The sequence below is a fragment of the Rattus norvegicus genome, chromosome 5 (genome assembly GCF_036323735.1).
Source record: "Rattus norvegicus strain BN/NHsdMcwi chromosome 5, GRCr8, whole genome shotgun sequence".
Taxonomy (NCBI): Eukaryota; Metazoa; Chordata; class Mammalia; order Rodentia; family Muridae; genus Rattus; species Rattus norvegicus.
This window is the reverse complement of record NC_086023.1, coordinates 63,635,199-63,662,128: the sequence shown is the minus strand read 5'-3', so window position 1 is coordinate 63,662,128 and position 26,930 is coordinate 63,635,199. Positions and strand designations below refer to the sequence as shown.

Sequence of the window (26,930 nt, the reverse complement as noted above, 5' to 3'; positions counted from 1 at the left end):
TTATAGACCCATCAATGCTAGCCGGAAAAGTCACCTGATGTCATCACCGCAGGACAGAGATTCTAAACTCCCAAACTTCCTCAAGGACAAATGGGTCATTGTTTAATGATAACAAAAACAATTCCTAGGAAGATACCAGAGCAATCTTAATTCCTACACTCTTATTCTTAGGGTTTCAAATAGCAGAAGTAAAAATTACAAGTTAACAATCCAATGATATCTTGTGAAGATATCACTTTAACAAGGGCTCATGCTGACGAAATGCAGCGGGGTTGTCTGTAAGACCTGGAAATGTGGTGAAGGAGCTTCAATGAGCAGCTCACAGCAGAACCACGGGCTCTTGAAACGGGGCAGACTGGGAACAGAGACAGAACTTACTGGAGTGACCAGTCTCCAGCTGGGACAGCAAGTCTGAGCAATCCCAGTAGCCACCGCCGAGACCACGTTCTCTGATCGCAGTGCAATGAAATTAAAAGTGCACAGTCTGTGAGGCTGGAGAGATGGCTCAGCAGTTAAGAGCTTGGCTGCCCTTCCAGAAGACCAGGGTTTGATTCCCTGCACCCACGTGGCAGCTCACAACTGTCTTGTAACTCCAGATTCAAGAGATCTAACACCCTCACATAGACACACAATCAGGAAAAACACCAATGCACATAAAATAATAACAAACAAACCATTTAAAAAGAATGTACAGTTCAAAGGAAATATATTTGAAGGTTCAAATCAAGTTCCAGTGCCATGATTTTGTGGGTGAAGATGCTTAAAGCTTGGTGACCTGTGTCCCATCCTGGGTACTTCTCTACATGGTAGAAGAATGGAACTAATTTCTACACTTTTTAAATGATTCCCATCTTGTGACTTAATACTCACAAATGCACATGTACACACAGACACACACAGACACACACACACAGAGACACACACAGAGACACACACACAGACACACACACAGACACACACACACAGACACACAGAGACACACACACACAGACACACAGAGACACACACACACAGACACACACACAGAGACACACACAGAGACACACACACAGACACACACACAGAGACACACAGAGACACACACACAGAGACACACACACACAGACACACACACAGAGACACACACAGAGACACACAGAGACACACACACACAGACACACAGACACACACACACAGAGACACACACACAGAGACACACACAGAGACACACAGAGACACACACACAGACACACACAGAGACACACAGAGAGACACACAGAGACACACACACAGACACACACACACAGAGACACACACACAGAGACACACAGAGACACACACACAGACACACACACAGAGTAGATGTAATTATCTTATTTTTGGAAAGGTAATTAAAACAAAACAAGGTATTTCTTCCCTGGAGTCCCTTGTACATGTGAGTTTTTCTTAATAAATCTATATTTTATTTGCTCAAAACAACAACAAAAACAAACCCAGAAACATCCATGATAAACTTGTTGGGGGAGCAGGGGAGAACCATGTGTCAAAAATTTGAAATCCTGGCCGAAAAACAGAAGAGATGAGAGTCTCTAGCCATGCCCTCCCCCACAGCTGAGCCTGAAGCCAAAACAGCGCCTGGAGGGGATCTTGGCCTGGAAAACATCTGTAAAATCCATTTGTCTGTTTACCCGCATGTATGTTTGTGCTATGTGTGTGCAGTGCCCTCAGAGGCCAGAAGAGGGCGTCAGATTCCCTGGAACTGGAGTTACAGATGGTTGCGAAGTGTGTGCTGGGAACAAACCTTGGTCCTCTGCTATAGCAACTGGTGCTCTTAACTGCTATGTCATCTCTACAGCCCCCAGATCCTTTTTTTTTTTTTAAAGGGAAAAATCTAATGATTAAGTTCTCAACTCAGAAAAAGGCAAGACAGAAGGAACACAGTGCTTGCAAAAATTCCAAACAATAAGCCAAAAATAAACAAAACCAAAGGGCTTTCTTCCTGCACCTCGTCTAACCTGCCTCCCCACAGTTCCAGTGTTGACAGCTGCACACATCACCTCCAACTTGTCACTCAAGGACCTGGAGCTGTCTTGGCTGGAGAAAAGAAATCCCAGTGGCTACTGAGGGTTTAGTCTAACTCAGGAGGGGCAGAACCACCAGGGCCTCAGGAGAAATCAGGGAGAAGCAACTCCTGTCTTTCATCTTGGGGGAAAAATGGATTTGTTAGTCATGCCTGTGTTCTGGATTGAGGGCCAAGCGCCTGCTGCAGCCTGGTGTCCATGTATTTGAGATGAACCTGGAAGTCCTGGGGTCCCCAAGGAGACTGGCAAGATTGTCATTTTAGGCTGTCCTTTAGGACATAGAGTGGGTCTCTGGGCTCCCAGCAGAGAGGGGACTCCGGGAGAAGAGCAGGAAAGGAAGCTAAGGAGGCAGGGTATCCTCAGAGGAGCTCAGGGCTTGAGCTATTAGAGGTGTGGGCCATGGCAGAGTGAGGTCCTGCCCGTGGTCAGGCTGCTGAGACATGTGTCTCTAGAGCAGTGAGTCAGGGAAGTTAGGGCAGGTGAATTCGGAGTGGGAGGTCTGGAGAAAGCTGGAGCTGTCATATGTGTGAGAGCTGTAGAAGATGGCCATGGACAGGTGAGTGGAGACCTAAGGAGATGCTATAGAGACAGTAATGTGTAGCTTAGATGAGGCACTGAGCAAGGAGCCTCCAGCCCCCAGCCTTGTTCAGATAGCCTTAGGGACAAAAGGGAGGCCTGCCTTCCATTGGAGAGGCTAGCAGAGACCTGACAACAATGTTGCAACCTGTTTGTTACATTGGATGTGAACTTCCGGGAAGAGACACAGATTTACCTGCATGTTCTGGGGGAGCCTCCTGTTCTTCGGTTTGATCACTGGTTATTGTCACTTTCTGGCAAGGATTCCTTTTTCTACCTTTGTGGATAAAGGTATTTAAACATACTCAGAGTACCGATGCTTTGACCTCAATTTCATATCTAACATAGGGACAATAACAACACCTTTGTCACAGGGTCTCAGCAGGACTCTAGGTCCTAGAGCCCAGGTCTAGGTCCTAGAGCCCAGGAACAGGCACTGGAAATCCCATCGGCAGGGCAAGGTGGGTTAGGATCCGGTTTGCATCAGGGGGTTAGAGTGCTCAGAACTGGGGTGGAGAGGACCGCTGGTCCAGAGGTACCATGTGCCTGTGCTGGCGGAGCCTCTGTGCTGTTGAGTGGCGGAAACTTTCCTCTCCCCAGACTCTCTCTGCCTTCATTGGCTACAGATTATGCAGTGTACAGATTGCACAGGCAAATGAGCTCAGGCTTCTAGAGGAAACCCCGTTAAAGCAATCAAAATAACAATTTGTATCACTTTTAGGACTCCTGCTGGAGGAGCTAAGAAACCTTTGTAGTAAATTATTAACTCTGGTTGGACACAAGGAGTTCTGCAAACAAGCGCATTCCTGCTTCCTTTTTGGAGAAAGGAAAGACAGGACAGGAGTTGGGTTTTCTTCAACCGGAGGGAAGAGGTGTTACAAACTCAGACAAGGGATTCTGAGGGACCAACCAGTAGAGCTTGGATTATAGCTCATGGTGGAAGGGAGGGAGCGTGTTCCCAGAGACACTTCTCAGTGTCACCCATACTCAGGTTCTACTGCTTGCCACACAGCAGGGCCCTGAGGAAAAACTCCAGATCAGCCTGGTGTTGGAATCACCAGGAACCCTGTACTCAGGAGACACTCAGGTATTACTGATCCATATTTTGATGCCCTCAGAGAATGTCTGAACAATACAGACTGGGCTTCTGCCTGCCCCAGTCTACCATCTGGGGGACTGAGCATAAAGTGGCGAGGAGGACAGTGGGTAGGGGTTGCCACGTGGAAAGGAAAGGGGGAAAGGATGATTAACAAATATAGCTTAGAAATAAGTGTGCTATCTGAAAATGGGGATCCGGGTGGCTAGAGCGAGGGGTGCAGCAGGGTAAAGGTGATGATTCTGCAAAGTTCCCTTTACTACACATGCGTGTTCAATATACCGTATTTAATCTGTCCATAAGTATACACATAATAAAATAATACATATGTGTGTGCAATCTGGACTGTGAACACAGCTAATTACTTTGCATCATCAGATTTAATCCTGGAACGAGCCCTTGCAGGAAGGTCTTTTCTTCTTTTAGCTTCAGAGCGTTGAGTGTAGTCTCGTGGCTCCTGAGATCCCATTTGAATCTGCTGTGGCTTTGCTATGGGACATTCTTTAAGGAGCAAGCACATTCATTTCTAGGAATGCACTTACGATGGGATCTGGGTACCAGACTGCAGAATATGGGACATCTGGAGAAAGCCTCCCTTGTTACCTGTGTCTTTGATCGCCTGGGAGAATCTCTAGTTAGGATATTTTGGGAGGGGTGCAGTTTTGATTCTCTTTAGGAACTAAGGGAGAAGCTCAGTGGTGGGGTGTGTGCATGGTGTGTATAAATCGTGGGCGTGCACATGCACACAGACACAGACACAGACACACAGACACAGACACACACAGACACACACAGACACACACAGACACACACACACACACACACACACACACACACACACACACAGACACAGAGAGACCAGCATGAATATTTAGAATTTGGAAAAAGTAACCTTTGCCCTGCTTGCATCAGCAGGCTCACCGTTCTGTGCTCTTGTGGGGGGTGAGAAGCTAAGTACAGAAGTGGGCCATAGGCTCTCACAGTCAGTCACAGGCCTGCCTAGTGATGAAAAACTTGCTTCAAGTGTCTTCCGGGATGTGGCCCAGCTACCAGAAAATTCTAGATAAGCTAATATGACTTTAATCCACAGAGGTTCTTGTGACCAGTGCCCGGCTTCTTTTCCAGTCGGAGCATTTTGTCTACACTCTGGAGACAGACATGACCTTCACAGAGGATCTCATATTGGACTGAGCAGGTTAGCTAGCAGAAGACCATATGGGGAAGCCAGCACCAGTCCTTTTATCCACCTCTGAGGTAGATTTGGGGTAATTATTTCCAGGGATTTCAATCTAGTGGGCCTGAAAACAGGTTCTGCGTTACTGTAGGGAAGCTTGGATTTCTCTAGATCCCTGGCTTTCTCAAGGAGCGGTTCCTTGGCTTAAAAATTTAGGTGGTTCACCTGCACTCCGGGAAACACATGCAGGAATGCATGGATCATCATGGATCATACCTGCCTCGTGGTGTTCTGGAAGCATTTTGCAGCCATGGCCCCAAAGAGTCTCAGCGCTAGGAGAGTCACTTCCTGGTGGAGCAGGGGTTGCCAGCATCCTCTCTTTGATGGTGTGAGTGTGTGAATTCTTTCTTCTATGGAGCTGCAAATGTGAGTATACAATTCGTACTTCAGGGTGCTGTGTATGTGGACATACTTCTCCTACAGGGTGAGGTGTATGTGCGTGTTCCTGTGTGGAATACTCAGAGTTAGATGCTGTCTTGCACCTGATCACACTGCTTTATGGTAACCGAGCAGTCACGGTGCTAAGCCTTGGTCTAAGTGCTTTGATACACTAACTGTGTGATGCCTTCCCAGCCCTCTGGGGTGGAGAAACATTTGTTACCTTAACTTTACAGAATAGGGAGTATCCTACTTCTTAGAGTTACTGAGTAACTTTCTAATGGTCCAAAAACTTAGGAGGTTGTGGTGCTGAGATTTGAAAACTGGGTGTGTTTTCTTATTCCACCAGTGTCTGAGAGAATTGGACCAGTGGACGGAATTTTCTAGAAAGAATAGCTGTGACTTTACTCTCTTAAAATAAAAGTTGATATTTTCTGTTTGAACTGGTCTATAAATAACAATCCCTCCTGACCATCTGCTTGGTTTGTTTTTCTTGACATCAATTCCTTGTAGGAAGATCCTGGCAGCAGCACTGGTCAAAGCCAGCTACCCAAAGGGAGGGAGTTTTATTTCCTTTGCTTCTTTTTATGGCAGAGACAGGAGTGTGGTTACATGTGTCCCAAGTGTCTTCCAGATCATAGGCTTCTGACAGGGCTAAATGGGTAAGGATTCTAAGGTCTCGTCTGTAGCTCTGTGCTGGAGAGGCTCCAAGACACTGTTTCTATGGACACTCTTTGGTTGTTGACTGTGGGTGGCTTCAGCCTAGGTTGCTTTTAGATTACGTGGCTTTCCAAGATGGCACCTAGCCAGGTCTGTACCTATCTACCTGAAGACACAGAGGCTTACTTTGATTCATGCATATGAGACCTGGGGAAAATTTCTGGGCAGTGTCATCCTCTCTGTTTCCCACTTATTGTAAAATCTTTCAGCTGGGTGCCTGGGCCACCTGGATGTTGCCCTTAGTGTCACTTTCAGAGCTGCACCTGAGGGGACCCCTGACTCCATCTGTGGAAGCCATCTATGGAAATCACCATGTAGAGTGCACCCAGAAAAGCCTCAGTTGGTTCTTAGAAGGCCCGAAAACAGTAATGACTGGACTGAGAGAAAGCCAGAGAGCGCTAAGTAACACACAGCTCATCTCTCGTGGGCTCTGAGAAGAGCTGGTTTCTCTTCTCCAGGTGGCAGTGAGGACCAAGTGTGACTTCTCCTGCATCAACATCATAAGCCTCTCATTTGATCTTGGTCTTAGGTGTGTGAGGAGGGAGACGAGTGTGTGGGCTCCATTCCAGCTCCAAAAAACAACCGCAGGATCTTGGATGTGTTGAGTAGCCTAGCTAAGTCTTGGTTTGTCTACAAAAGGTACATCACAGGAGCCAGCTTTCTCGAGGTGTGCGAGGTTTAGTTGAGAATCTCTGTGAAACAGAGGGACTATGTCTACCATGCTGCATGTATTCATTGCTGGCTATGGTTATTATTGGTCTTGCTTTAAAATGATACCATATTTATCTTGTATGTGTGCACATGTGGAGGTCAGAGGACAACTTGCAGGTGTCTGTTCCGTGAATCTTGGGTATCTAACCAAGCCTGGTTGTCAAGCTTGGTGACTAGTGAGTGCCTTTACCTGATGAGTCATCTCACTGGTTCCTTGGTCCCATTTTAGGCTCTGCTTTGGGCTTTCCTTTTCCCCTTGATGCCTCTCTGCACTCTTCGTTCATGATGGGAGCTCCCTCCCCCTTTCCAGGACAGCAGAAATGAGCAAGGGACCAGGCAGAGTTAACAAACTTGACAGTGACTCTGGGACTTGTTGGTCCCTCTGCTTTCTCTGTCTATTGTACAGGGACTTTTGTTATGAAGATTTTATTGAGATAGTATTTACCCTCACTAACCACACTGTGCTCTGAACTCTTTCCCTCCTACTCAGTCATCTGCAAAGGTGTGGCTTGTGTCCGTGTGAGTGCGTGGGGGTTGAACTAACTCACAAACTCAGCTACGTCTCCAGGAACATTGAAGGCAGCAAATGCTTCGCCGTAAGACCAAGTTTTGGCTTTCAAAGGTAGCTCTAGGGGTGTAAGCCTCCAGGATAATGCTCTGGAGACCAGTGGTAGCCATTTGAAATGAGGAATAGGAAATGGGACTTGAACCACTGCCTGTGGGGATGCTATGAGCCAGTCAGGTGGGCACTGTGGGATATCTGGGTACACCTTTGACCTGCACCCACCTCAAGGCCGAGTCTCTGGGAATGCATGCTTAGTTGCCCTGTAGACAAACCAGAGTCCTACAAGGTCATGTGATCATGGTCATGTGACAGGGAATGCAGAGAAAGGAGTGTGGATCTGTGGAATTGGGGCAGGGAGAACGGAGCTGGAGAAGAATAAACGGAACTATCAGAGCTGGGGCATCTGAACTGGGATAGACCCTGCCCAAGGAAGCAAAAAGCCCTGAGTGGGACAATGGGTGCTCAGTGTGGAGAATGAAGGCTCTGAAACAAGGCTGGTGGGACTTCTCCATCTCTGCTAAATTACAGAGGCCCTCTTAGCCTCACCAGGCAAGTCCAGACCAGTTGGTGATGATCTTTCACCACGACTGGTCCTTCCGTGCTCCCCCACTTGGGGGAATACCAGGTTCTACCATGCCTAGCAGCTGTTCTGCCGAGAGCTCTGCCTCCAGCTCGGGTATGAGTGGCATCTCCATTGAGGACGAAACTGTGCTGTGTGGTCACGACACTCTGCGCTCAGTTTCTGCCTCGGGAAGTGGGGAGGTGGGACCACACCCAAGACAGAAGAGTGGGAACTGCTGCTTTCATTCTACTGATGAAGTGAGACCCAGAGAGACCCAGAAACATGTCTTGGTGCGTCTCATCAGCAGGTGCTGCTTTCCTTGAAACCTGACTTCGTGCACTGTCCCCAGAACACTGCTTCCCTTTATTTCTCACCCAAAACCCAGGGAGGTGGGAACGATAACCCCAAATCCCATCCAGCTCAGACACTATCTGGAGCAGCAGGGTAGATCCATGAGAGAGCCTAGGCTCTTCCCTTGGGCTCCTGAGCACATACTAGGATTCACATACTAGGTGCCCACTGCTGAGCACATTGTCCTGCAGACCCGTGCCAGCCAGACTGGGTGAGTCGATCGGTATCGAGACAGAGGGGTCCTCAAGGACACATGGCCACAACTATGGCTCAGTTCCAGTCCACATGGCACTTGCTCATTGCCACTTACCTATATAACAGTTTTATTTTCTTTTAAACTTTTAGCTGATGTGGTGATGTCCTTCCATAATTCTGGCAGGTAGGAATACTGCAGGTTCAAGACTTGCCTGGGCTATATTGTAAGACCCTGTCTCAAAAACTCAAAAAAAAATTAAAAGCACATTAGGGGGTAGGTGTACAAAACGACAAAAGTTTCAAATACTACAAAATGCATACAATAAAAATTACATAAAATATACGTCTCTCTGGGTGATGGTGGCACACACCTTTGATCCCAGCACTCAGAAGGCAGAGGCAGGAAATCTCTATGAGTCTGAGGTCATCCTGGTCTACACAGTCAGTTCCAGGAAAGCCAGGGCTACACAGAGAAACCCTGTCTCAAAAGCAACCAGCCTACCTACCTACCTACCTACCAACCAAACAAACAAAGAGAAGTCTCTCCCTCCTTTCTCCTTCTCACTCTACCTTCTTTTAATTTTAATATTTATTTATTTATTTATTTATTTATTTATTTATTTATTTATTATTTTGCTTCCAGGAGATAGCCCTGTTATTAGTTGCTTCTGTATTTCTTAAAGACTGTTTATGGGGTGAGGGAGTGAGGGACACTTCTGCGTTTGCTGCATAAGTCCAAGGACCTGAGTTCAATCCTCTGAATGCATGAAAAAGCCAGACCACTGGGAGGAAGATCCCTGGGGGCAGAGTAACCTACCTACCAGCTCCAGGCCAGTGAGGCCCTCAAAAACAAGGAGAAAGTTTCCTGAGCAACCACCGGTTGACCAGTGAACTCTGGTCTGCAAATACTCCAGAAGTCTGTTTTTAATGGGCATGCAAGTATTTATGGGCACAGATGGCCCCTGACCTAGAGCTTTCTAAATCTGTGAAGGTACAGAGGCAGATTTTGGTCTGCTTCTATTAGCGCTTGAGAACTGGAGTGCTCTTGTGTAAAATGGGCTCTACAATGGACACTTTTACCTAAGTGCAGGCACCAGAAGTGTTCTGAGCACTCTTAGGGCAAGCGGGGCAAGCCGGGGTGTCTGGTGGAGTAGAGCATTGAATGACTTTGACTCCTGTTAGTTTCAGTTCACAGTGGTCTTTTAGGACACACGCCCATTTTAAGTTGAGTAGTGTATAAATTCCATACTTTGATGAGGGCAAAGAACATATGCAAATTGTATTTAAGACTCTATCAATAACTCTCCTTTTCATTTAAAGTTTTTATTAACACATATTAATCATATATAAAACAGACTTTATTATGATATTGTCTCTCTCTTTCTCACACCCCCATCCCCTATCACACTGGGTGTTTGTTTGTTTGAGATCGGGTCTCTGGCTAGCCTGGAGCTTGCTATACAGATCAAACTGTTCTCAAACTCACGAAGACCCACCTGTCTCTGCCTCCTGAGTGTGGGATTAAAAGTGTGTGCCACCACACCCAGCCTGTGTCTAATCCAATCCCCATCATCCTCTCTTGCTCCTTCCACCTGTTGATCCCTTCCTCTTCCCAGCCTGCCCCTCCTCTACTTCTACATTTTGCTTTAGTTCAGTTTTAGTCTTTGATGACTCAGTAAGTTTCCTCGGGGCTGCTTACAGGCTTATGGGAGTGTGGGCGAGGGGATAATTATAGGGGAGTGCCTATAAATCCTCAGGATCCCCTTCCCTACCCAAGGTAGTGAGTTGACAGGGCCTTATGCAGGCCTTATGCAGGAAGGCACACTTATGTAGGGCCTTATGCAGGTAAGCACACTTGTATAGGCCTTATGCAGGTAAACACACTTGTGCAGGCCTGATGCAGATAAGCACACTTGTACAGGTACCTTATGCACGTAAGCACACTTGTGCAGGTACTTTATGCAGGTAAGCATGACCACCATCACCTCCTCCTTCGGAAAACAGATGGTAGCGTGCTCTGTACAGAGGCGAATTTTTACTGTTTTCTGTTAATGAGTATTTCTTAGCATTGCTCCACACAAATTAAATACTGCTTCTTGGAACTGGTGAGATGGCTTAAGGGGCAAAGTCACTTGCCACCAAGCCTGACCACCTGAGTTTGAAACAGAGAATCCATATGGCAGAAGAAGGTAACTGATTGCTGCAAGTTGTCCTCTGACCTCACATCATGCATGCTGTGTCACTAACACACACACACACACACACACACACACAGAGAGAGAGAGAGAGAGAGAGAGAGAGAGAGAGAGAGAGAGAGAATGTAAGAAAACAAAAACAATGCTGTTGCTTTTCTTTTTCTTCCTTTTTTTTTTTAAATTTTGAAACGGGGTCTCATGTAGCCCATGCTGGCCTTGAACTTGCTATGTAGATGAGACTGGTCTTGAACAATTGATCCTCCTGCACCCACCCTGTCCTACCCAGTATGCATCCTGTCCTGCTTTGCTTTATTTGTTTTAACCATTATGATAGTATTCTACAGCGTGAGGCATCTCTGCTCATTTAAGAAATGTGCTGTTGCTTCTAATACTTCTTTTTAAAAGGTTTGTAATGAGCATTCTTTCCCATATTTATTTATCTCTGGGAGAGAATATCCTGGTAGGATATGTCCTCAGGGGTGGGATGGCTGGCTCAGTGTGTGGCCATTATGAATCTTTTTAAATGTTTTTGTTTGTTTCTTTTTGAGATTGTAGGTGAATTACAGCCATTCTTCCCTTTCTCCCCTCCAACTCTCCTATACACCCCTCTCTGTTCCCTTTCAAATCCATGGCCTTTTTTCCACTAATTGTTGTTACATGCATATATGTCTGTTTATACATATATATCCCTAAATACAACCTGTTGAGTACGTGCAATGTTTCCTGTGTATGTTTTCAGAGCTGACCATTGGCAAAAGACAACCAATTAATGTGTTCTTCCCTTATGTCTTGTCCTCCCAGCTTTTCTCAGTTGCTATGGTTCCTTGTGTAGGGTTAAGGCCTCATGGGCTTTCCCGCATCCAGCTTGGCATGTTTGCTGGTGTCACTCTTGTTCAGCTCATATTTGGGTCGTCATGTTGGTGAGACTTTATGGGTGTAGCTTCTCATGTTGCTAGGAGACAATCTCACAGCAAACTCTGTGCTCCTCCAACTCTTACAGTCTTTCTGCCCCCTCTTCCTCAGTGTTAACACTCCGGGCCTTAGCTGCAGTGCCATACCTCATGCTATGTTGGTTGTTGACGTGGTTCACAGGTGTTGTAGCTGGGTAGGACTATTGGTTGCCTCCGCCCTTTGGAAGCATGCATGGTGCCTTCTGGGACCCTAAAAGTCTTCAAGGAGGAGACTCTCAGATCAGTTCCAGCTCAGAGGTCTCTGGGCTCTGTGTCTGAAGTACAATGTCTTCAGCAAGAGGAACTGAACTTTCACCTTTGAGGGCTAACCAAGGGTAACAGTGGTAGGCTGTAGGTTCTGGGACTCTCTAAGAGAAAGTCCTAGCTAACAGATCAAAAGAGGGCTTCTCATGTCTGAGATTGGGGTATTCGTTATGCTTTTGTTAGGATGGAGAATAATCAGACCAGATGAGAAAAAAATCATTAAAACTATATATGCATACTTATACAGTGAATTAGTGCTATATATATATATATATATATATATTATAATACATCATAGATAATAGTATAATTCCTTGTGGCTTTTTCAGACATCCATATTGTCATTCACCCACCCCCTTCCTCTTCCTGAATTTGCCTCCCTCTCCCTCCCCTAAGGAGCCTCTCTTTTTCTATTTCCCCTATCAGAACAGTATAAATTTTTAAACATAGATTCAAATTGCTCTCCTAAGAGGTTCATGCCCCTGTGTGAAAAAGACCTGACTCTACATACCACGGTCTCAGCCTTTTGAGTCTGAAAAGTGAGAAATGAGATGTTGAGATTTTAACTCATTCTTTTCTCCCTGTGAGTGAGGTTTGCCCTCCCCCTCCCCCCCAATGTCATGCACTTTAATTTTGGAGAAACTACAGAAAGTTTTCAGAAAAGCTGTAAAGGTAGACCAGTTGGTTCCCATATACGTCTCACCCAGTTTCCCCTAATGTCAATGTCTGACCTAACCACAGCTCATTTGTCAAAACTGAGAAACCAGCATTGATACAATACTAAAAACAAAACTCCGGGCTTTCCCTTTTGAGCAAAACTATGCAGATTTGGGTGAAAGCAAGGTTTGTATATAAAGCTGAAAGGATGGGGTTGCATGTACTAGAGCCCCTCTCTTTCCTGAGCTCATGGGCACTATACCTTAAATCCTCGCACCACACCCAGCAGTGTGAGCACCCAGGCCTTGAAGGCCACAGAAGCTGGGCCCTGGATGGAGTAGTGATTGCTGTTTTCGTTCCTTATTTTTGGGAACAAGTGTGGCATCTGCTGTTAAATGTCTACCTAGGCCCCTTGCTGCTGTTCTGTGAGCAAGTCTCAAGGCATGGAAGTAGGATACTCCCTCTGTTAGAGCAGGACCACATAACAGTTCTTTTCCACTTGTTCACTGAGCACACAGGGTGACTGGGCTCAGTACTTTCTTCTCTGGTCCAGAGATGACCCTAGATTTGACTTGTACTTCCCACTAGAACTTGCTCAGGAAAGCATGAGCTTCTCAGGGTGTGGTCAGGAGATGGGAGTGGCTGGAGAGGACCCTGGGGCAGCAATGGAGAAACTCCTTTCTCTAAACACTTCACAGATGCTAATGTTTATCTGCCCATGGACAGCCAACCCTTTGTGTAAATAAAGTGCTTTACCACACAACTGCAGTTGTCTCCCAGTAGCGCCTGGAGGCAGGTGGGAACCTAATCTTTAGGTACTTCTCAGGCAGAGGAAGCTGAGGAATGTTTGTTCCAAATCACACACAGTGAGAGACTTGAGCAGGCGCTTGATCTGACTTCTGGCCTCCTGAAGAGCTCTGCATGGTGACCGTGCGTGCGCAGAATCTGCGGTTTACTGCTCAGGACTAGTCTGCAGTGGCACCGGGTTAGGTGTGTCCCACAGATGGGGAAGCGAAAACTTGGAGAGGTGAGGTCACAGGTCTGACAGGAGGGGCTTGAGTTCCCAGCCAGCCTTAGGCTTAGCTGGCCTGCTGGCCGCTGCCTCCCTCTCCTGTGTGCGTTGCCTGCAGTAAGACAGAGTCTCCTGGGCATTTTTGAGCTGCTGTCACCACATCAGGGAGAGACTAGCTCTTCCTCGCCAGTCCAGTGTTGACTTCTTCTTAGGAATGTGCCTCTGGCTGCCTTTTTTTAGCTTGGTTTCTGGGTTGTTCTTGTCCTTCCACGGCCCAGTCACAAACTAGATCTCTTCTCTCATTATATATCTTCAGACATTTCTAGAGCATAGGCTCCAGAAACTGTAGTAGGTACAGAGGATATGAGAAGGAACCGGCCGGGTAAAAGTAGCTGCCCTGAGGGAGCTTCCATTCTCCTGGGACAAAGATGGCTTCTGACACAGAGGCCTTGGAATTCCTGTGGGCCCAAATTCCATTCTCCCTCCTGCCGAGCGTCCTGCCCTTTTCACCTGCTGTTTCCTGGACAGTGGCACATTCTAGTGGCTGTTCTAGAGGCTTGGGATGCTTTCCCCTGGAGGCCTGGTATTCTGCAGTACCCAGTATGTCACTGTGGGCTGAGGGCAGGTCCCCAGGCTGCTCTTGGGGCTCATGTGCGAATGCACGTGATTTACCGTGCCTCGCCGCGCCACATGTCTTTAAAATTACAGTGCCCATTTCCCGCTGAAATAATTTCCACAAAGAGTGGCTCCTATTACCACAAGAGGCGTGCAGACGTCATGATTTATTATTATTTATGGTCCCAAGGCCTTGTTTATGCAAGACGGGTTAGGTGCGTGCGATAGAAATGCCATTATGCAAATGACATTGAATGTCCTTACTGCGCCTAAATAATTTTTGTGTTGGACGATTAAACCTCATCTGTTATTGATATGGGCTGCAGTCGGGCTATTACAGAGTCCCAACAGTACTTACTCCCAGTAATGGGAAAATTGAGAGAGAGAGACCAGCACAATTGCCTCAAGTGGGCTGTGATGGTCTGGAAGGAGTGAACACCTCTGAGGCCTGAGGGGAGAGACCCACGGGCTCCTCGGGATAAATAAGGCAGGCAGTGCAGGCAATAAATTAAGTCCGGGCTGGAGTGGGCGTCTTGGAGGATTTGCGGCCTCTCAGTCTTGTGATTTAGCTATTTGATTTAGCCAGGGGACCAGAGCTGAGGCTGAGGGAGATGCCAGGGTGAGGGGAGGGGACCAAGGGTGGCCCCGGTGATGCTGGGCATCCAATCTGGTTCGTCCACGCCGCTTCCGCGCTCTCCTGCCAGTGCGTGCTCTCACTCGTGCCCCACCCCCCCTTTTTTTTTTGACACAGCTGTGAAGTCCCATTTTGATCAGTGTTGATAGCTTATGAATTCCAAAATTGACAAAATTTACAGAAAAATGAGGATAATCCATCTTCCTTAGCAGCCTGTCAAGGGCTGGCCATACTTCATAATCTCCAATTACAGATGCTATTTTCCGACATTTACATGCAGATATTAGAAGCAAATGAAAATGAGAAACGGAGAAGAATGGAAATTCAACCATTTATATGTATAAAAGACAAACAGGTAAATCCGAGACACTTAGATTGGACTTGGGGGTCCCTCTAGGAGGCTGGAAAGAGGCAGCCTGGAGCACGTGGGGTTTGAGAACAAAACGGTGAGACACGTGGCCTTCCTGGGTTCTCGTAGTTTGGGCTAGAAATGGGGTATAAACTGAGGACGTCTGTCTGGGAGTAAAGGGGCTTCCCCCAGGGCCTGTTACATGGGCCTCACAGGAGGACAAGCCCACAGCCATCCGCATTCACTGGGGAGTGGGAAATCTGCCATTGGGGTTGGCTTTTTTCCTCCCAGGCAGATATCAGAAAAGGCCCTCTGTTCTGATGACAAATGCATAAGCTTCCCTTGACAAGGGGACTCAGGAAGGCACCACCTGAGTGTTGTCAAAAGGTCTCTGGCCAAGTGCACAGAGACTTGCCAATAACTTTTCAGAGGAGACAGAAATGATAAAATTAATGGAGAGCAAAGGAGTTCTGAGAGGTGGCTCATCCCTGCTCCCTTCTCGAGGCTAATCTGGCCAAGAGAGGAGGGCATGGGAGGCAGCTTTGTGATGAAAATGTTCTTCCCATAAAATTGAAGGGAGAACAGCCTTGTTGCCCTCGCAGCCGTATGTGGCACTGGCTCCTGGAAAGCCGGGGATATTAATTAGCACAGCTTTGGATTAAACTCTCCCAACCATGTCGGATGGTAAGATTTTTCTCTTTGTGAGCTTGACACAGGGTGGCAAGGAGAAGCCTGCCTGGGTTTCTCAGCCTCCTATTACACCAAACTTGTCTTTCATTTGAGGATCAGATCTCCCCTCCTACTCTGGAAATGAAAATGAGATATTTGGAGACTTTTGCCGGCAGCGGGGCTCAGGGACGGATCTGTTGGATGGAGGCAGGGATTGGAGGTGCCTCTCTCGGTTGCCTTTGGCTTGATAGCTTTTGTTTGTGCAAAGCTTGTTTCTAGCTGCCGTGTTTGTGCTGTCTGAGCCCTGATCTGTAGAAAAGAGGTGGATGAAATAGATCAGGAAGCTAAATGAATGTAAGTGTCACCAGAAGGGGGGACAAGGCATGCTTCGAGCTAGCTCAAACCAAGCCTTTAGGAGATGTGTGCTTGTTTACATATAAGGTCTCAAGGCAAACGGCTTGCTTGTTTAAATAAATTATAGGCATTGGCCCTGAAAATAATTATGAGACTTTGTTTCCTGTTCAGAGGTGCACGCTTCATGAAATTAACACACAACTACAAAGTTCAAAGCAGTGTGTAATGAAAATCAGAGGCTCTTAAGTCAACCTAACCTTGACAAGAAGGCACATAAGCAAAAAACACCATGGTCGCTGAGCCCACTTCTGCGCTACAATTAAGTCAGCTAAAATTTGGGCTTCTCCACGATTGCTAAAACCTAAGGCCAGCTGGCCCCACCTTCCGTCAGCTTCTAGTAGAAGTCAGTGTGTCACCTTCCGTGAAGAGCACAGAGCCCACGAGACAGCTATGAGGCAGGCATCCAGTTTTTCCTTAATGGTACTGAGAGTACCACGCCCTCTCTTTCCTTCTTGTTTCCCAGGAGTGTTAGGACTAATTGTTAATGTTGACATTTGTTCTGAACGTGCCTGCTCTTTGCATTTATCACATAGGAGCTTTCAAGGACTAGGGCTATACCTCAGTGGTAGAAGGCTTGTCCAGCATACCTGCAGCCATGGGTTCAACCCTAAGCACTTCAAACAAATCATGCAGAAGCTTCCCATATCAATATGGAGAATATATTGGGACTGGAGAGACGGCTCAGTAGTTAAGAGTGCTTGTTGCTCTAACAGAGGACCTGGGCTTTGGACCCAGCACCCACATGGTAGCTCATAACCTTCTGTAATTTCACTTCCGGGTGATCTAATGCCCTCTTCTGCCCTCTGAAGGCACTGAATGTAGCTGGCGCCCATAAACTTGCACAGGCAAGCATACATGCACAGAAACTAAGAAAAAGGAAGAGAATAATGGTAAAGTCAGCAACATCTGTAGCTGGGCCAATCTGAGAGTATTCTATTTTTTAAATATTTAAAAATTAAAATTTTTATGGGCACACGTGTGTGTGTGATGTGGGTGGTGTGTGGGGAAGGGTGCATTTGAGTTCATTGCCCATGGAGGCCAGAGAGGACACCAGATTCCTCGAAGCTCGGGTTACAGACGGTTGTGAATCACCCAGCATAGGTACTGGGAATTGTGTCCTTAGAATCCTGGTCCTTTGCAAGAGCAAGATGTGCTCTTAAGCACTGAGTAAACCCCTGCCCCAAGTCTGAGAGTATTTCAGAGGGGCAGAGAGACAGCTTTTGGGCAGAGGCAGGAGTGGGCACTGAAGACTGAGGTTCAGTTTGTTGAAGATGCTGTAGACCAGGAGTTCTCAACCTGTGGGTCCTGACTCCACACAGGGGCTGCATGACAGAGAGCCTGCATGTCCAGTGTTTATATTACTGTCCACAACAGTAGCAAGATTTCAGTTACAAAGTAACAATGGAATAATTTTATGGTTGGGGAGGTCATCACAGCATGAGGAACTGTCATAAAGGGTCACAGCAACAGGAAGGTTGAAAGCCCAAGACTGTGAAAAGTCACACCTGGCCTTGTCTCTGGCGCTCCTGCTCCAGGCTGCAGTGCCTTAACCACAAGGCCATAGAGAAACAGAGTAATGAACTCGGGCTTGGGAATGGGAACACCTGATTTACCCCTGCTCGTGCGTTCCTCAGCCTCAGTGCTCGAGACTGGGATAGGACAGGGCTGAGGGTAGTGTCTGAGAGCTGTTCACACAGTTGGTGTTGGACTTTGGAGACTAACTGCTGAAGGGGGTGTTTTTCACACAATCAGGTACTTGGCACTTGTACCTCACTTTGATCATCTGTAAGGGGGTTGGTAACACCCTGAGGGGTTGCTAAGAGGATTAAACGAATCAATGCCTTTTAACCTGCAACCTCCCCTGTGTGTGCAGGAAGCTCGCAGAGCATGCAGGTTATTTAAGGTGTGTTTGGACTTCTTTGAGATCTGGCACGGTCCTCTAAACTGTAGACCATGGATCTGTGTTCGTTACTTTCTCAGTTTCCGCTTTCAAGTTTTTCAAAGTTTCCGCTTGGTCTAGGGAATCTTTGGTGGCAAAGAGGCAGTCCCTTCAAGACTCGCTATTCTAACAGGGAATGGAAGGGACAGAGAAGAGGACTTTTGACCTAAGGGAGGGAAGGAGGGAGAGGGAGGGGGACAGAGGGAGGGCGAGAGAGTAACCAGGGTTCTACCCTGCTGTTGCAGCAGCAGGGTTGGTAGAGGAGTTAGGAGAAGACCCTACCCCTCTCTAGCTGATACTTGTCTCTTTGAAGGGAAGTGTTCCAGCTGTCCCAGGATAGCCTCCCTCTCCTCCTCATAGCTGGAAGTATAAGAGAGGGTGAACTTTAGGCATCTTGGGGTGGCTCCTCTCCTTCCATGTCAGGTACCCGATGATGGGGCTCCCCCTTTTTCCCCTCCTACTCAGGCCTCATGGTAGACAGGAGTCCCGCATTTCCTTGAGAGGCAAGAACCCCTGCTTATTGCTAGCTTTATAGCAGGATGGGACAGCTAGGCTTTGCCACGGGAAAGCTGTGGGATTTGGCTGCCTGGAGATGGAAGTTTGTGTCTGGAACTTTCCATCTCCACCTAAGAGCCTGGAACTGACTGATCATCCTGCAGTCAAGCAGAGCTGGAGTGAGCAAGACTCCTCCAGGGAGTCTTCTCTCTCATCTTCGGCTTCAGCCCTGCAGGCTCTCGTCCTGCAGGTGACCCCAGACGTGGGTGTCAGTCCTCAATATGCGCCAAGACTCAGAGTCAGGACAGTGGGGGCGTCCTTGTCAGGAGAAGCTTGCTGTTTGTGTCTGGGGACACTTGTGAGCTTGCCGATACCACAGAGGTTAGGGCGGAAGGAAACAAATGCTTATTTACTTCTCGTCACATACATAATCACTCCCCACTTCTAATGGAGTCGGGGTGAGTGCCCATTGTCTGAGAGAGCAAAACGAGGAGTCAGGAAAGGGAGACCCCAGAAATCAGAAGCAAGCGACCCACACCTCAGCCAGAGAAGGGGTGCAGAGCAGGCGACAGAGGCCCTGGAGCCCTGCATGGGATCAGACAGGAAGACACCAGCCTGGGAAAGCCAGGGAACATTTGATGGACCAGGAGTAGAGAGAACTTACCCAAGGCCTCCGAGGACTTGGAGCTGTTCTCAGGGCTGGCTGTGAGGTAGCAGAGTTGCCCTCCTCAGGAAGCAGCGAGTCCCTTATCACCAGGGCACAAACTTGAAGAGCTCTGAGCACCTGATAGAGATTGGTGCCTTACCTTTGGACTCTGAGCCTTTGGGCCCCGCCTAAAGTCTATCAGAGGCCAGAAGAGAAGGGTTTCTCCATTACTCTCTGCTAAAGTCTCCCCGGGACAGAAGGCATGCTGTCTGAGCCCACGGTCCTCTCTGGGATGCCTCTGCTTTTCCCATGCCACTTGGAAGCCTTTCAGGGTGCACTGAGGTTGCAGAGAGCAGACACAGGCAGAGGGGAGACGCACCACTCGACTTCGCACATGTCTTCTTGGAAGCCCTTTGCTCTGCTGAGAATCGTTCTGACCCACATACGGCCACAGCCTAGAAGGCCAACCCTGCCCCTTACCATGCACTTCTGTTAGTGGGTTGACATCACTTATTCTCCCTTTGACACAGTGAAGTCCCTCTGAAGCCACCGGTCGAGCTCAGCCACAACACCTGTGCCAGTCCATCGGTCCATTGATGACATTTGTGCCACCTCTGTTTTGAGTTGGGTCAGGAGCTGCTGGCACAAACGTAAGGGGGACCCTGTCCCCACTCCCTTTTGAAGCTGACACCGCAGCTGGAGGATGGGAACCTGATCTGTTAAGGGCACAATAGTGAGTGATGTGGGTGTGGTAGAGGTCTGCACGCTGACGTGATTTAGGAACACAGAGGAGGGAAATAAAGAGACCTCCAGGAAGAGGAAGGCCTTTCAGAATACAGTTCCCGCATCTCGTAGTACTTTGTAGAGGACGGATACAGTTACTAGTGTCGTTCACAGTCTACATTCAGCTAAGGGTTTGTTTTCAAACATTGATTCGTTTTAATTTGTAGAGACAGAATGCTAAAGCCTGTTGGTCTGGGTTTTTTTTTTTCATTTTTGAAAACAAATTTAACCGTTTGTTTTGAGATCATTGTAGACGCACGTAGATCTCGTGCAGCTTCCGTGCAGTTTCCCACAGTGACCTCACAGCTGGGCGTGGTGGCCGGAAGCCACAACACTTCCTGACATCACGTCACTTCTGGAAACAACAGCTTTTGCTGTGTGCCTCTTCTGCCTTTTATCAGTTTCGTTAACGTAGCCCTCCCTCCCCCCGGAACATTTTTACTGTTGTCCTGATCAGTGGGTGTTTTTAAAGTTTGCTGTTCCTCTTGCTTGTCTGTTTTTAAAGATGTTTGACCATGAGGGTTTAGGGAGGAAAGGAGAGAGAGCGCTACTCTTCAGAACTTGTCTTCCTGTTACACCTCTTCTGTTTTCGTGGCCTTGCAGAATTGGTCACATATCCCCATACTCCAGCTAAGGAAAGCAGCTGAGACTACAAGTGTAGCCATGACACTTTCACTAACACAAACCTAGGTGAGGCCTAGCACTGGCATGAGGCTGGGGCAATGACTTCTCTCGTCATAACTCTGCCTCTGAGCTGCTGTGAGAACATCTGGGGCCCTTCCCAGTTTCTCTCCCACAAATGCTCACAGCCCAGAGTCCCAAGGACAAAATGGACTCACAGGAAGGTGGCGGGGAATGCACCAGCTGGGAGAGAGGCCTCAGGTCTTCTTTCTCTGGAAAAGTTTAGAGTTCACAGGCCCTAAAGGTGGCACTGGGGTCAGGGTGTGGCAGCCTGGAGGAGTAGGGCAGGCACAGGGGAAATGGGGGGCAGAGAAAAACTCCTATCTGCCCTTGGTCTCTTGGATGTCCATTGTGCTACAGGCACTTACTGGTGAACCACTCGCTCCTCCCTCGCTGGGAGCAGATACCCAAGAGCCTCGAAGTAAGGGGAGGTGGACTCATCTTGTCTGAGTTCGGAAGGATGCAGTCTGTCCCGGCAGCTAAAGAATGATGGCAGAAGACCCAGGATGCTGGCTGGAGGAGAGTGAGCAGGGAGACTGGTGAGAGAAGAGCAGGGAGGCTGGCTACACAGCATCTCCAGTCAGGATGCAGAGACAGGAATGTGCTGCTTGGTTCCTCTCAGACACTTCTGTCTTCACTACTGAATTCGAAGCAAGTCTTTCAAAGATTTCTCTTGAAGACAGAGTGTAATCAGCCCATTCATTCCGGCTGAAAAGTTAGCGAATTCCACGATACTTTCCAGCACACGTATCCCTTTATAATACATCGTGATTTGTTTACAGTTACAGACTTTACTCTTTGCCTCGATCCGTGTACATATTGAACTGATTGACCCGTCTCTGAGTCCCCTTCAACCTGGCAGCCCCCTTGTCTCTTTTTTTCTCACCTTGGACTTCATTTCGAGAAGATGGAAATGACATTTTATCTTGTGGACCAATAATAACAGTAAAGGGTTCTCAGTACTGGAGAGGAATTAGAGATCATACAGTGGAAGCCCCCAGAGGGAAATCTCTAGAAGCCATGGGGGTGTTCTTGGGGAAGAACCCTTACTTCCCCAGTGTCAGTCTTTAGGCCAGACCCTGAGGCCTCTCCTCTCCTTTTCTGGCCTCCTCTGGGTAGGGGTGGAGGTGAGCAGGCATCTGGTCCTTCAGGATGGGAATGGGTGTCCGATCTCTGATGAGGCTCCCAGAGGACCCCAGAAGGTAGCAGGGAAGTCCCCACCACCACCAGAGCTGGCTGAGTCACAGCCCTGAAGCCCTCATGCTGAGCCCTACTTCTCTGCCCCCCGTCTCACGTGTCTGTTTCTTCTCTCCTCCATGCTATGGCAGTGGTGCCCGGTGCTGATGAGACAATACTTGGCGCAGCCCCAGGCAGTCCTTTTCCAGGTAATCTCATAGGGACCCAAATGACATCCGTGCACACTCTCTAGGGGCGCGTGCCTCGGAGTCTGATGCTAGGAATCCCCAACCTCTCAGGGCTTAGTCTCCAAGTTGCTTCCCCTCTCCCATCCATCAGATCTTCATGAGCTTCCTGCAGGCAGGCAGAAAGGGTCTAGAATGGAAATCCGTTTCACTCAGTCTCACTTGCATGGACCTTTCCCTCTGGACCTGGCTCATGGGAGACTGAGCTGGAACAACAGTGCCACGTGCCCACTCCTAGCTCTGTTTCTGTCACCATTGGGCAGAGATTTCGAATGACAGATAAAAATGAAGACTTACCTCTGTTCCTCAGAGCTTCCACATCAGACAAGGTGGTTCTTTGCATCTCTGTAACTTTGGCATTCAAGAGAGCGAGGCCATCCATGAAGTGGAGCCCACTGTCAAGGAGGGTACTGGGTCCAGGCTGGTGATCATGACCTTTGGGGTCTTGGGGGAGCCTGTGGCTGCCAGCAGACAGAGTTTTGTCCCAGCTGTTTGTATGGGACTGGGAAGTCTGTGAACCCCTGACCTCAGTTACTGTTTCTTTCTGGGTCATGGTTGAGAACAGCAGCGGCGGCTCTCCGGGGAGGGAGCAGGAGCCTGACATGACAGCTTCAGACAGACTTTGAAGGGTTCAGAGGAAGAGAAAAATGGAGAACACAGCTGGGGTCTGTAACTGTCGGGGACTGGGGGTGACCGGAATGGGGTGATACGCCCAGGGCCGTAGATACATCAACACACAGTGTGACTGGTGTGTGCCCTCCACACCCCACTGGCTAGCATGCGACTTCACACATAACAGTAGGAAATGGGAGAAGACAGACTTTGCTCCCAGGAAGGAGGCAGCAGGCTCTCTCTCCTCCCTTGCTCATCTTCCCTACTCTGTCTCCTTTTACATGAGCCCATCTCTCTCAGTCCTGAGTCGGTGTGAAAGAGTTCAAACGCTGTGTAAAGAAAAGGGAAGACCGAGGTACTAGGGCCCAGCCGTGTTGTGGTTGTGCTGGTTGAGACTTCCTGCCAGCCAAAGAAAAGGGGGATACACGACAGTTTCTAATGTTCTAGGTGTTGAATCAGAGGGAAATTTACAACTGGTTGTGGGAAACCACCTTTCTTTCCCAGTGTATCATAAGAGAAATGAGCAAGGAATTTGAATATTCGGAGAGACATTGTCTCCAGAGGTTAAAGGCAAAAACAAAACAAAACAAAACAAAACAACAACAACAAAAAACCAACCAACCAACAAACAAACAAACAAAAAACCCAAAAACAAAAAAAAACCCTTTTCTATGACTGCTTTCTTTTATTGCCTTTAATAAATGGATCTCCTCAGGGGTTTTAGCTGGCACTGGGCATGGCCTTAGCTTTCTTGTCAGCTGACTTGATGAGGATTGTAGGTGGGAGAAGGCCACCCATGCTTCCACATCCCTTGGAACTGCTGTTTTAAAACTTTTAGTTAATTATTTTGTTTAGTTAATTACTTTTGGGGATAGGATCTCACTGGGTAGCCCAGGCTGGCTTGGAACTCTGGATACCCCTGCCCTAGATACCCCTGGGCACAAGAATTAGAGGCATACGCTGTCATTCCTGACCTCTGGTAAATTTCTGAGATTCGTAGTTTTTATCATGTTGAAGGACCATTCATTCATTCATTCATTCAGTAAGCATTTTGGGGGTCTGGAAGGAGATCCTATATTCTGAAAGTAGAGAGACAAACAGCTGCTATAGACAGAGGTGCCGTGACAGAGTGGGATACAGGAAGGCACATAGGGAGGGGCATAGGAGGGGTGATGATTTCTTTGGTAGGGTATGGAGTCAGGAATGGCTTCACCAAGAAGTCATTTTTGAGCTAGGCCTTATGGACAATATAGGAGCTCTTTACTTACTGAGATGGGCCACCCGGGGAGCTATTGAACATCCACATAAAAGACAGTGCCCTGCTCCTGTTGGACAAAATTGTGCAATCCTACCAACAACAGAGGCCAGGTGGTGATGAGGGTATGAAAACCATTGCCCACAAGCCTGGGCTCTTTAGCGAGGCTCTTTCTCTTTGCCTTCCAGAAGCCAGTGGTGTTTTAGACACTGGCGTGCCAGGCCTTAGCCCCACACCTAGTCTTGCAAACCCAACGGTTGAAGCGATTCCATACGCTTTGTCTGACACCGAACAAAATCAAATCTTGGTTTCTACAAGAGAGACAGGAAGTCTCCATCAGCCATACTTCCTGACATTGGCTCTGTCTCCTAGAGGGAAACCTAAATTTTCCTTCACAGATTCAGCTGCCAGCCATGTCTGCAAATAGAGTTCTGGAGGCTGGGGCCAGGGGTAGGCATGAGGGGTATTCTGAGTCTTGTCTGCAATGCTGAGGGCCCAGAGAAACTTATGCTTCTTGTCTATCTTTGTATCCCAGAAGAGGTCCATCACGGTCCAACTGGTCTACCTTCGTGCCTACAGCCTCAGCTAGTGCCCCATTCTGGTCTGACTCCCTCGTTCCCTTTGCCTCTCAGATCTCCTCAGCCATCCCAGCTTGAGGGATGGAGCCTACTCAGCTTGCCTGAAGAAACTCTTCCTGACCATACCACAGCCTGTGAGAACAAATGGCTCTGTGCTTGTCTCCATATTGGATGCACTTCCTGGGGGCTATACATATTTCTCTGGGAGCTTGTAGAGCATATCTTTGGTCTCACACACCTGCATGCATACAACAGGGCCTAGCACAGGTTAAATAAATGTCTACTTACTGTGCTTGGGCCCCCACTAGGGAGACACAGAAAGAGGAACTAGAATTCATGTCTGGGCATTCAGAAAACCCTAGAAGGAACCACTTCGAAAGAGACCCTCCAAGAGGCATGGCTGCCTTTGGTGAGCTTCGATCTCAGATGCATTCTTACCTAAGTGGAGGATAGAACATGCTGGGTCCTTCTGGGAGGAAATCTAGAGAGTGACCTTTTCCAACAGCCCCTGCTGCACAGAATGCAGACTTGCTCTTCAAATGCTGCTGTTTCTAACTCAGAGCAAGGAATATATTTCCTCTCTACCTGCTGATATATAAACAGACAGGGCTTAGCTTTTCTAGGTGGGAAACCCTTGGCCTCTGTTCTGTTCCTTCTAATTTCCATTACCAATGAGCTGGGGATGTGGCTCAGCCGGTGGAGTGCCTGCTTGGCATGCATGAAGCTTTGAGTTCAATCCCCGGCACGGCAGGAAATTGAATGTTATGATCCATGCTCATTATCCAGCCCTGGGGAGGTGAACATAGGAGGATCAGAAGTTCAAGGTCATTTTCAGATACATAGTAAGTTTAAGGTTAGCCTAGGCTATTAAGGCTAGCCTAGGCTACGTGTAACCCTGTCTCAAAACGAATAGCCCTAAGATAGCAACAAGAACCAACTAAAAGAAGACAAACCAAAACCCCTCAACTTTCAATAGTTGGAACCAATTGTTTGGTTTCATTGGTTGCTGTGGGTTGGGCCCCATAGAGAATCATCAGGGTAACCGTCAAGATGGTGAGATGAGATGGCCCGTGCTTGCATCCTGGCTGGGGTGCCCTGGTGCTGTGTGACTTCAGCTTCAAGCACACCTCATACCTTCTGGAGTGGAAGTCTCAAGCCTTTGCATTGAGAAACGGAATACCATAGTTCCCTTCACGGGCAGAGCTTGAGGCCGAGATAGGAAGTCACAGCCTGACACATAGCGTTCTTCTCTGAAAATCAGAAAGTACTTCTGGGGCAGACTGGAGAGCCCAGTGGAGCCGAGGGAGACTGCAGGCCCAGGTGTCCTGAGGTGTTGTGAGGACAGCTTGGTCAGAACCCCATGGGTTATCAATCGTCTTCCAGAAGAGTCTGATCCCAAAGCATGTAGCCAAGAATCCCTAGGCCCATAGCAGGCCCGAGAACTCCAAGGGACAAGGCAGGCTGGGGCCGGATGTACCTGTGCAAGGGGGCTCTGGAGAGCTGCAGTAATTAACATGGTGTGCTATTGGCACAGGGATAGATAAATAGGCCAATGAAACAGAACCCGGGCTGGAAAACCATCTGTGCACATATGGAACCTTGATGTATGGGTAAGGATATGTACAAATCAGCAGAGAGAGATGGGCTCTTAATAACCAGCAAGGGGCAACTGGTTATCCATTCAGAAATGGGGAGAAGGAGGAAATTAGATCTTTACGCCAGACACAAAAATCAATCTCTGGTGGATTAGAGGCCTAAATGCAGAAGGCAAAGACACCTAATACAGTCAGCTCCAGGTCCCGCCCAAACTCCCCAGGCCCAGGCATGGCCTCCTGAGAGAGAGAGAATGAGGCCTATAGTGAGGCTTCCACAAGGTGCCCTGCCATGGTGAGGACAGTAGCAGGCCTACGTTATCTTCCTGTGCCACTTCAGTGCTTCCTTCTCTGGAAAGTCTTTCTTGGTGACCAATTTTTTTTTCAGGAGACATAAGTCCTGCTCTGCCTGCCGACCCTGCCAAGTGGTGCCTCAGAAATAGCAGCCATCATTTTCCCAAGTGCACGGGGAGCTCCCAAGTCACAGACTCTCTGCCTACTCTTCCTGCTTGCCAACTCTATCATCTTGAATAGACAGGGATGTGACCTCCTTTGGCAGAGGCAGGCTCCTAAGAAGTTCCCAGCAAACCTTGGTGCCCACAGCCAAATTCTTTGGCTGAACTGTTGGCAGTACGGTTTGGGAGGGAGGCAGAGATGCTGTTCGTTCTGAGAATGTAGTCTTTCCAAAGGTCTAGGCTGGTATCGTTTCTGCCTTCCCTGG

General features: G+C 48.1%; 1 protein-coding gene across 6 annotated transcripts in view; it reads left to right on the top strand.

Annotated features, from left to right (window-relative positions):
• Positions 1 to 26,930, top strand: part of Pax5 (paired box 5) — a 186,597-nt gene that overhangs the window by 79,252 nt on the left and 80,415 nt on the right. For 4 of the 6 annotated variants that reach the window (XM_039110570.2, XM_039110567.2, XM_039110563.2 and 1 more), the window contains one exon: positions 22,080 to 22,136. The exons of the other annotated variants lie outside the window; for them this stretch is intronic. In XM_039110570.2, coding sequence (XP_038966498.1) covers positions 22,080 to 22,136 — 57 coding nt within the window. The remainder of the gene's footprint in view (positions 1 to 22,079; positions 22,137 to 26,930) is intronic. 6 annotated transcript variants of the gene reach the window in all.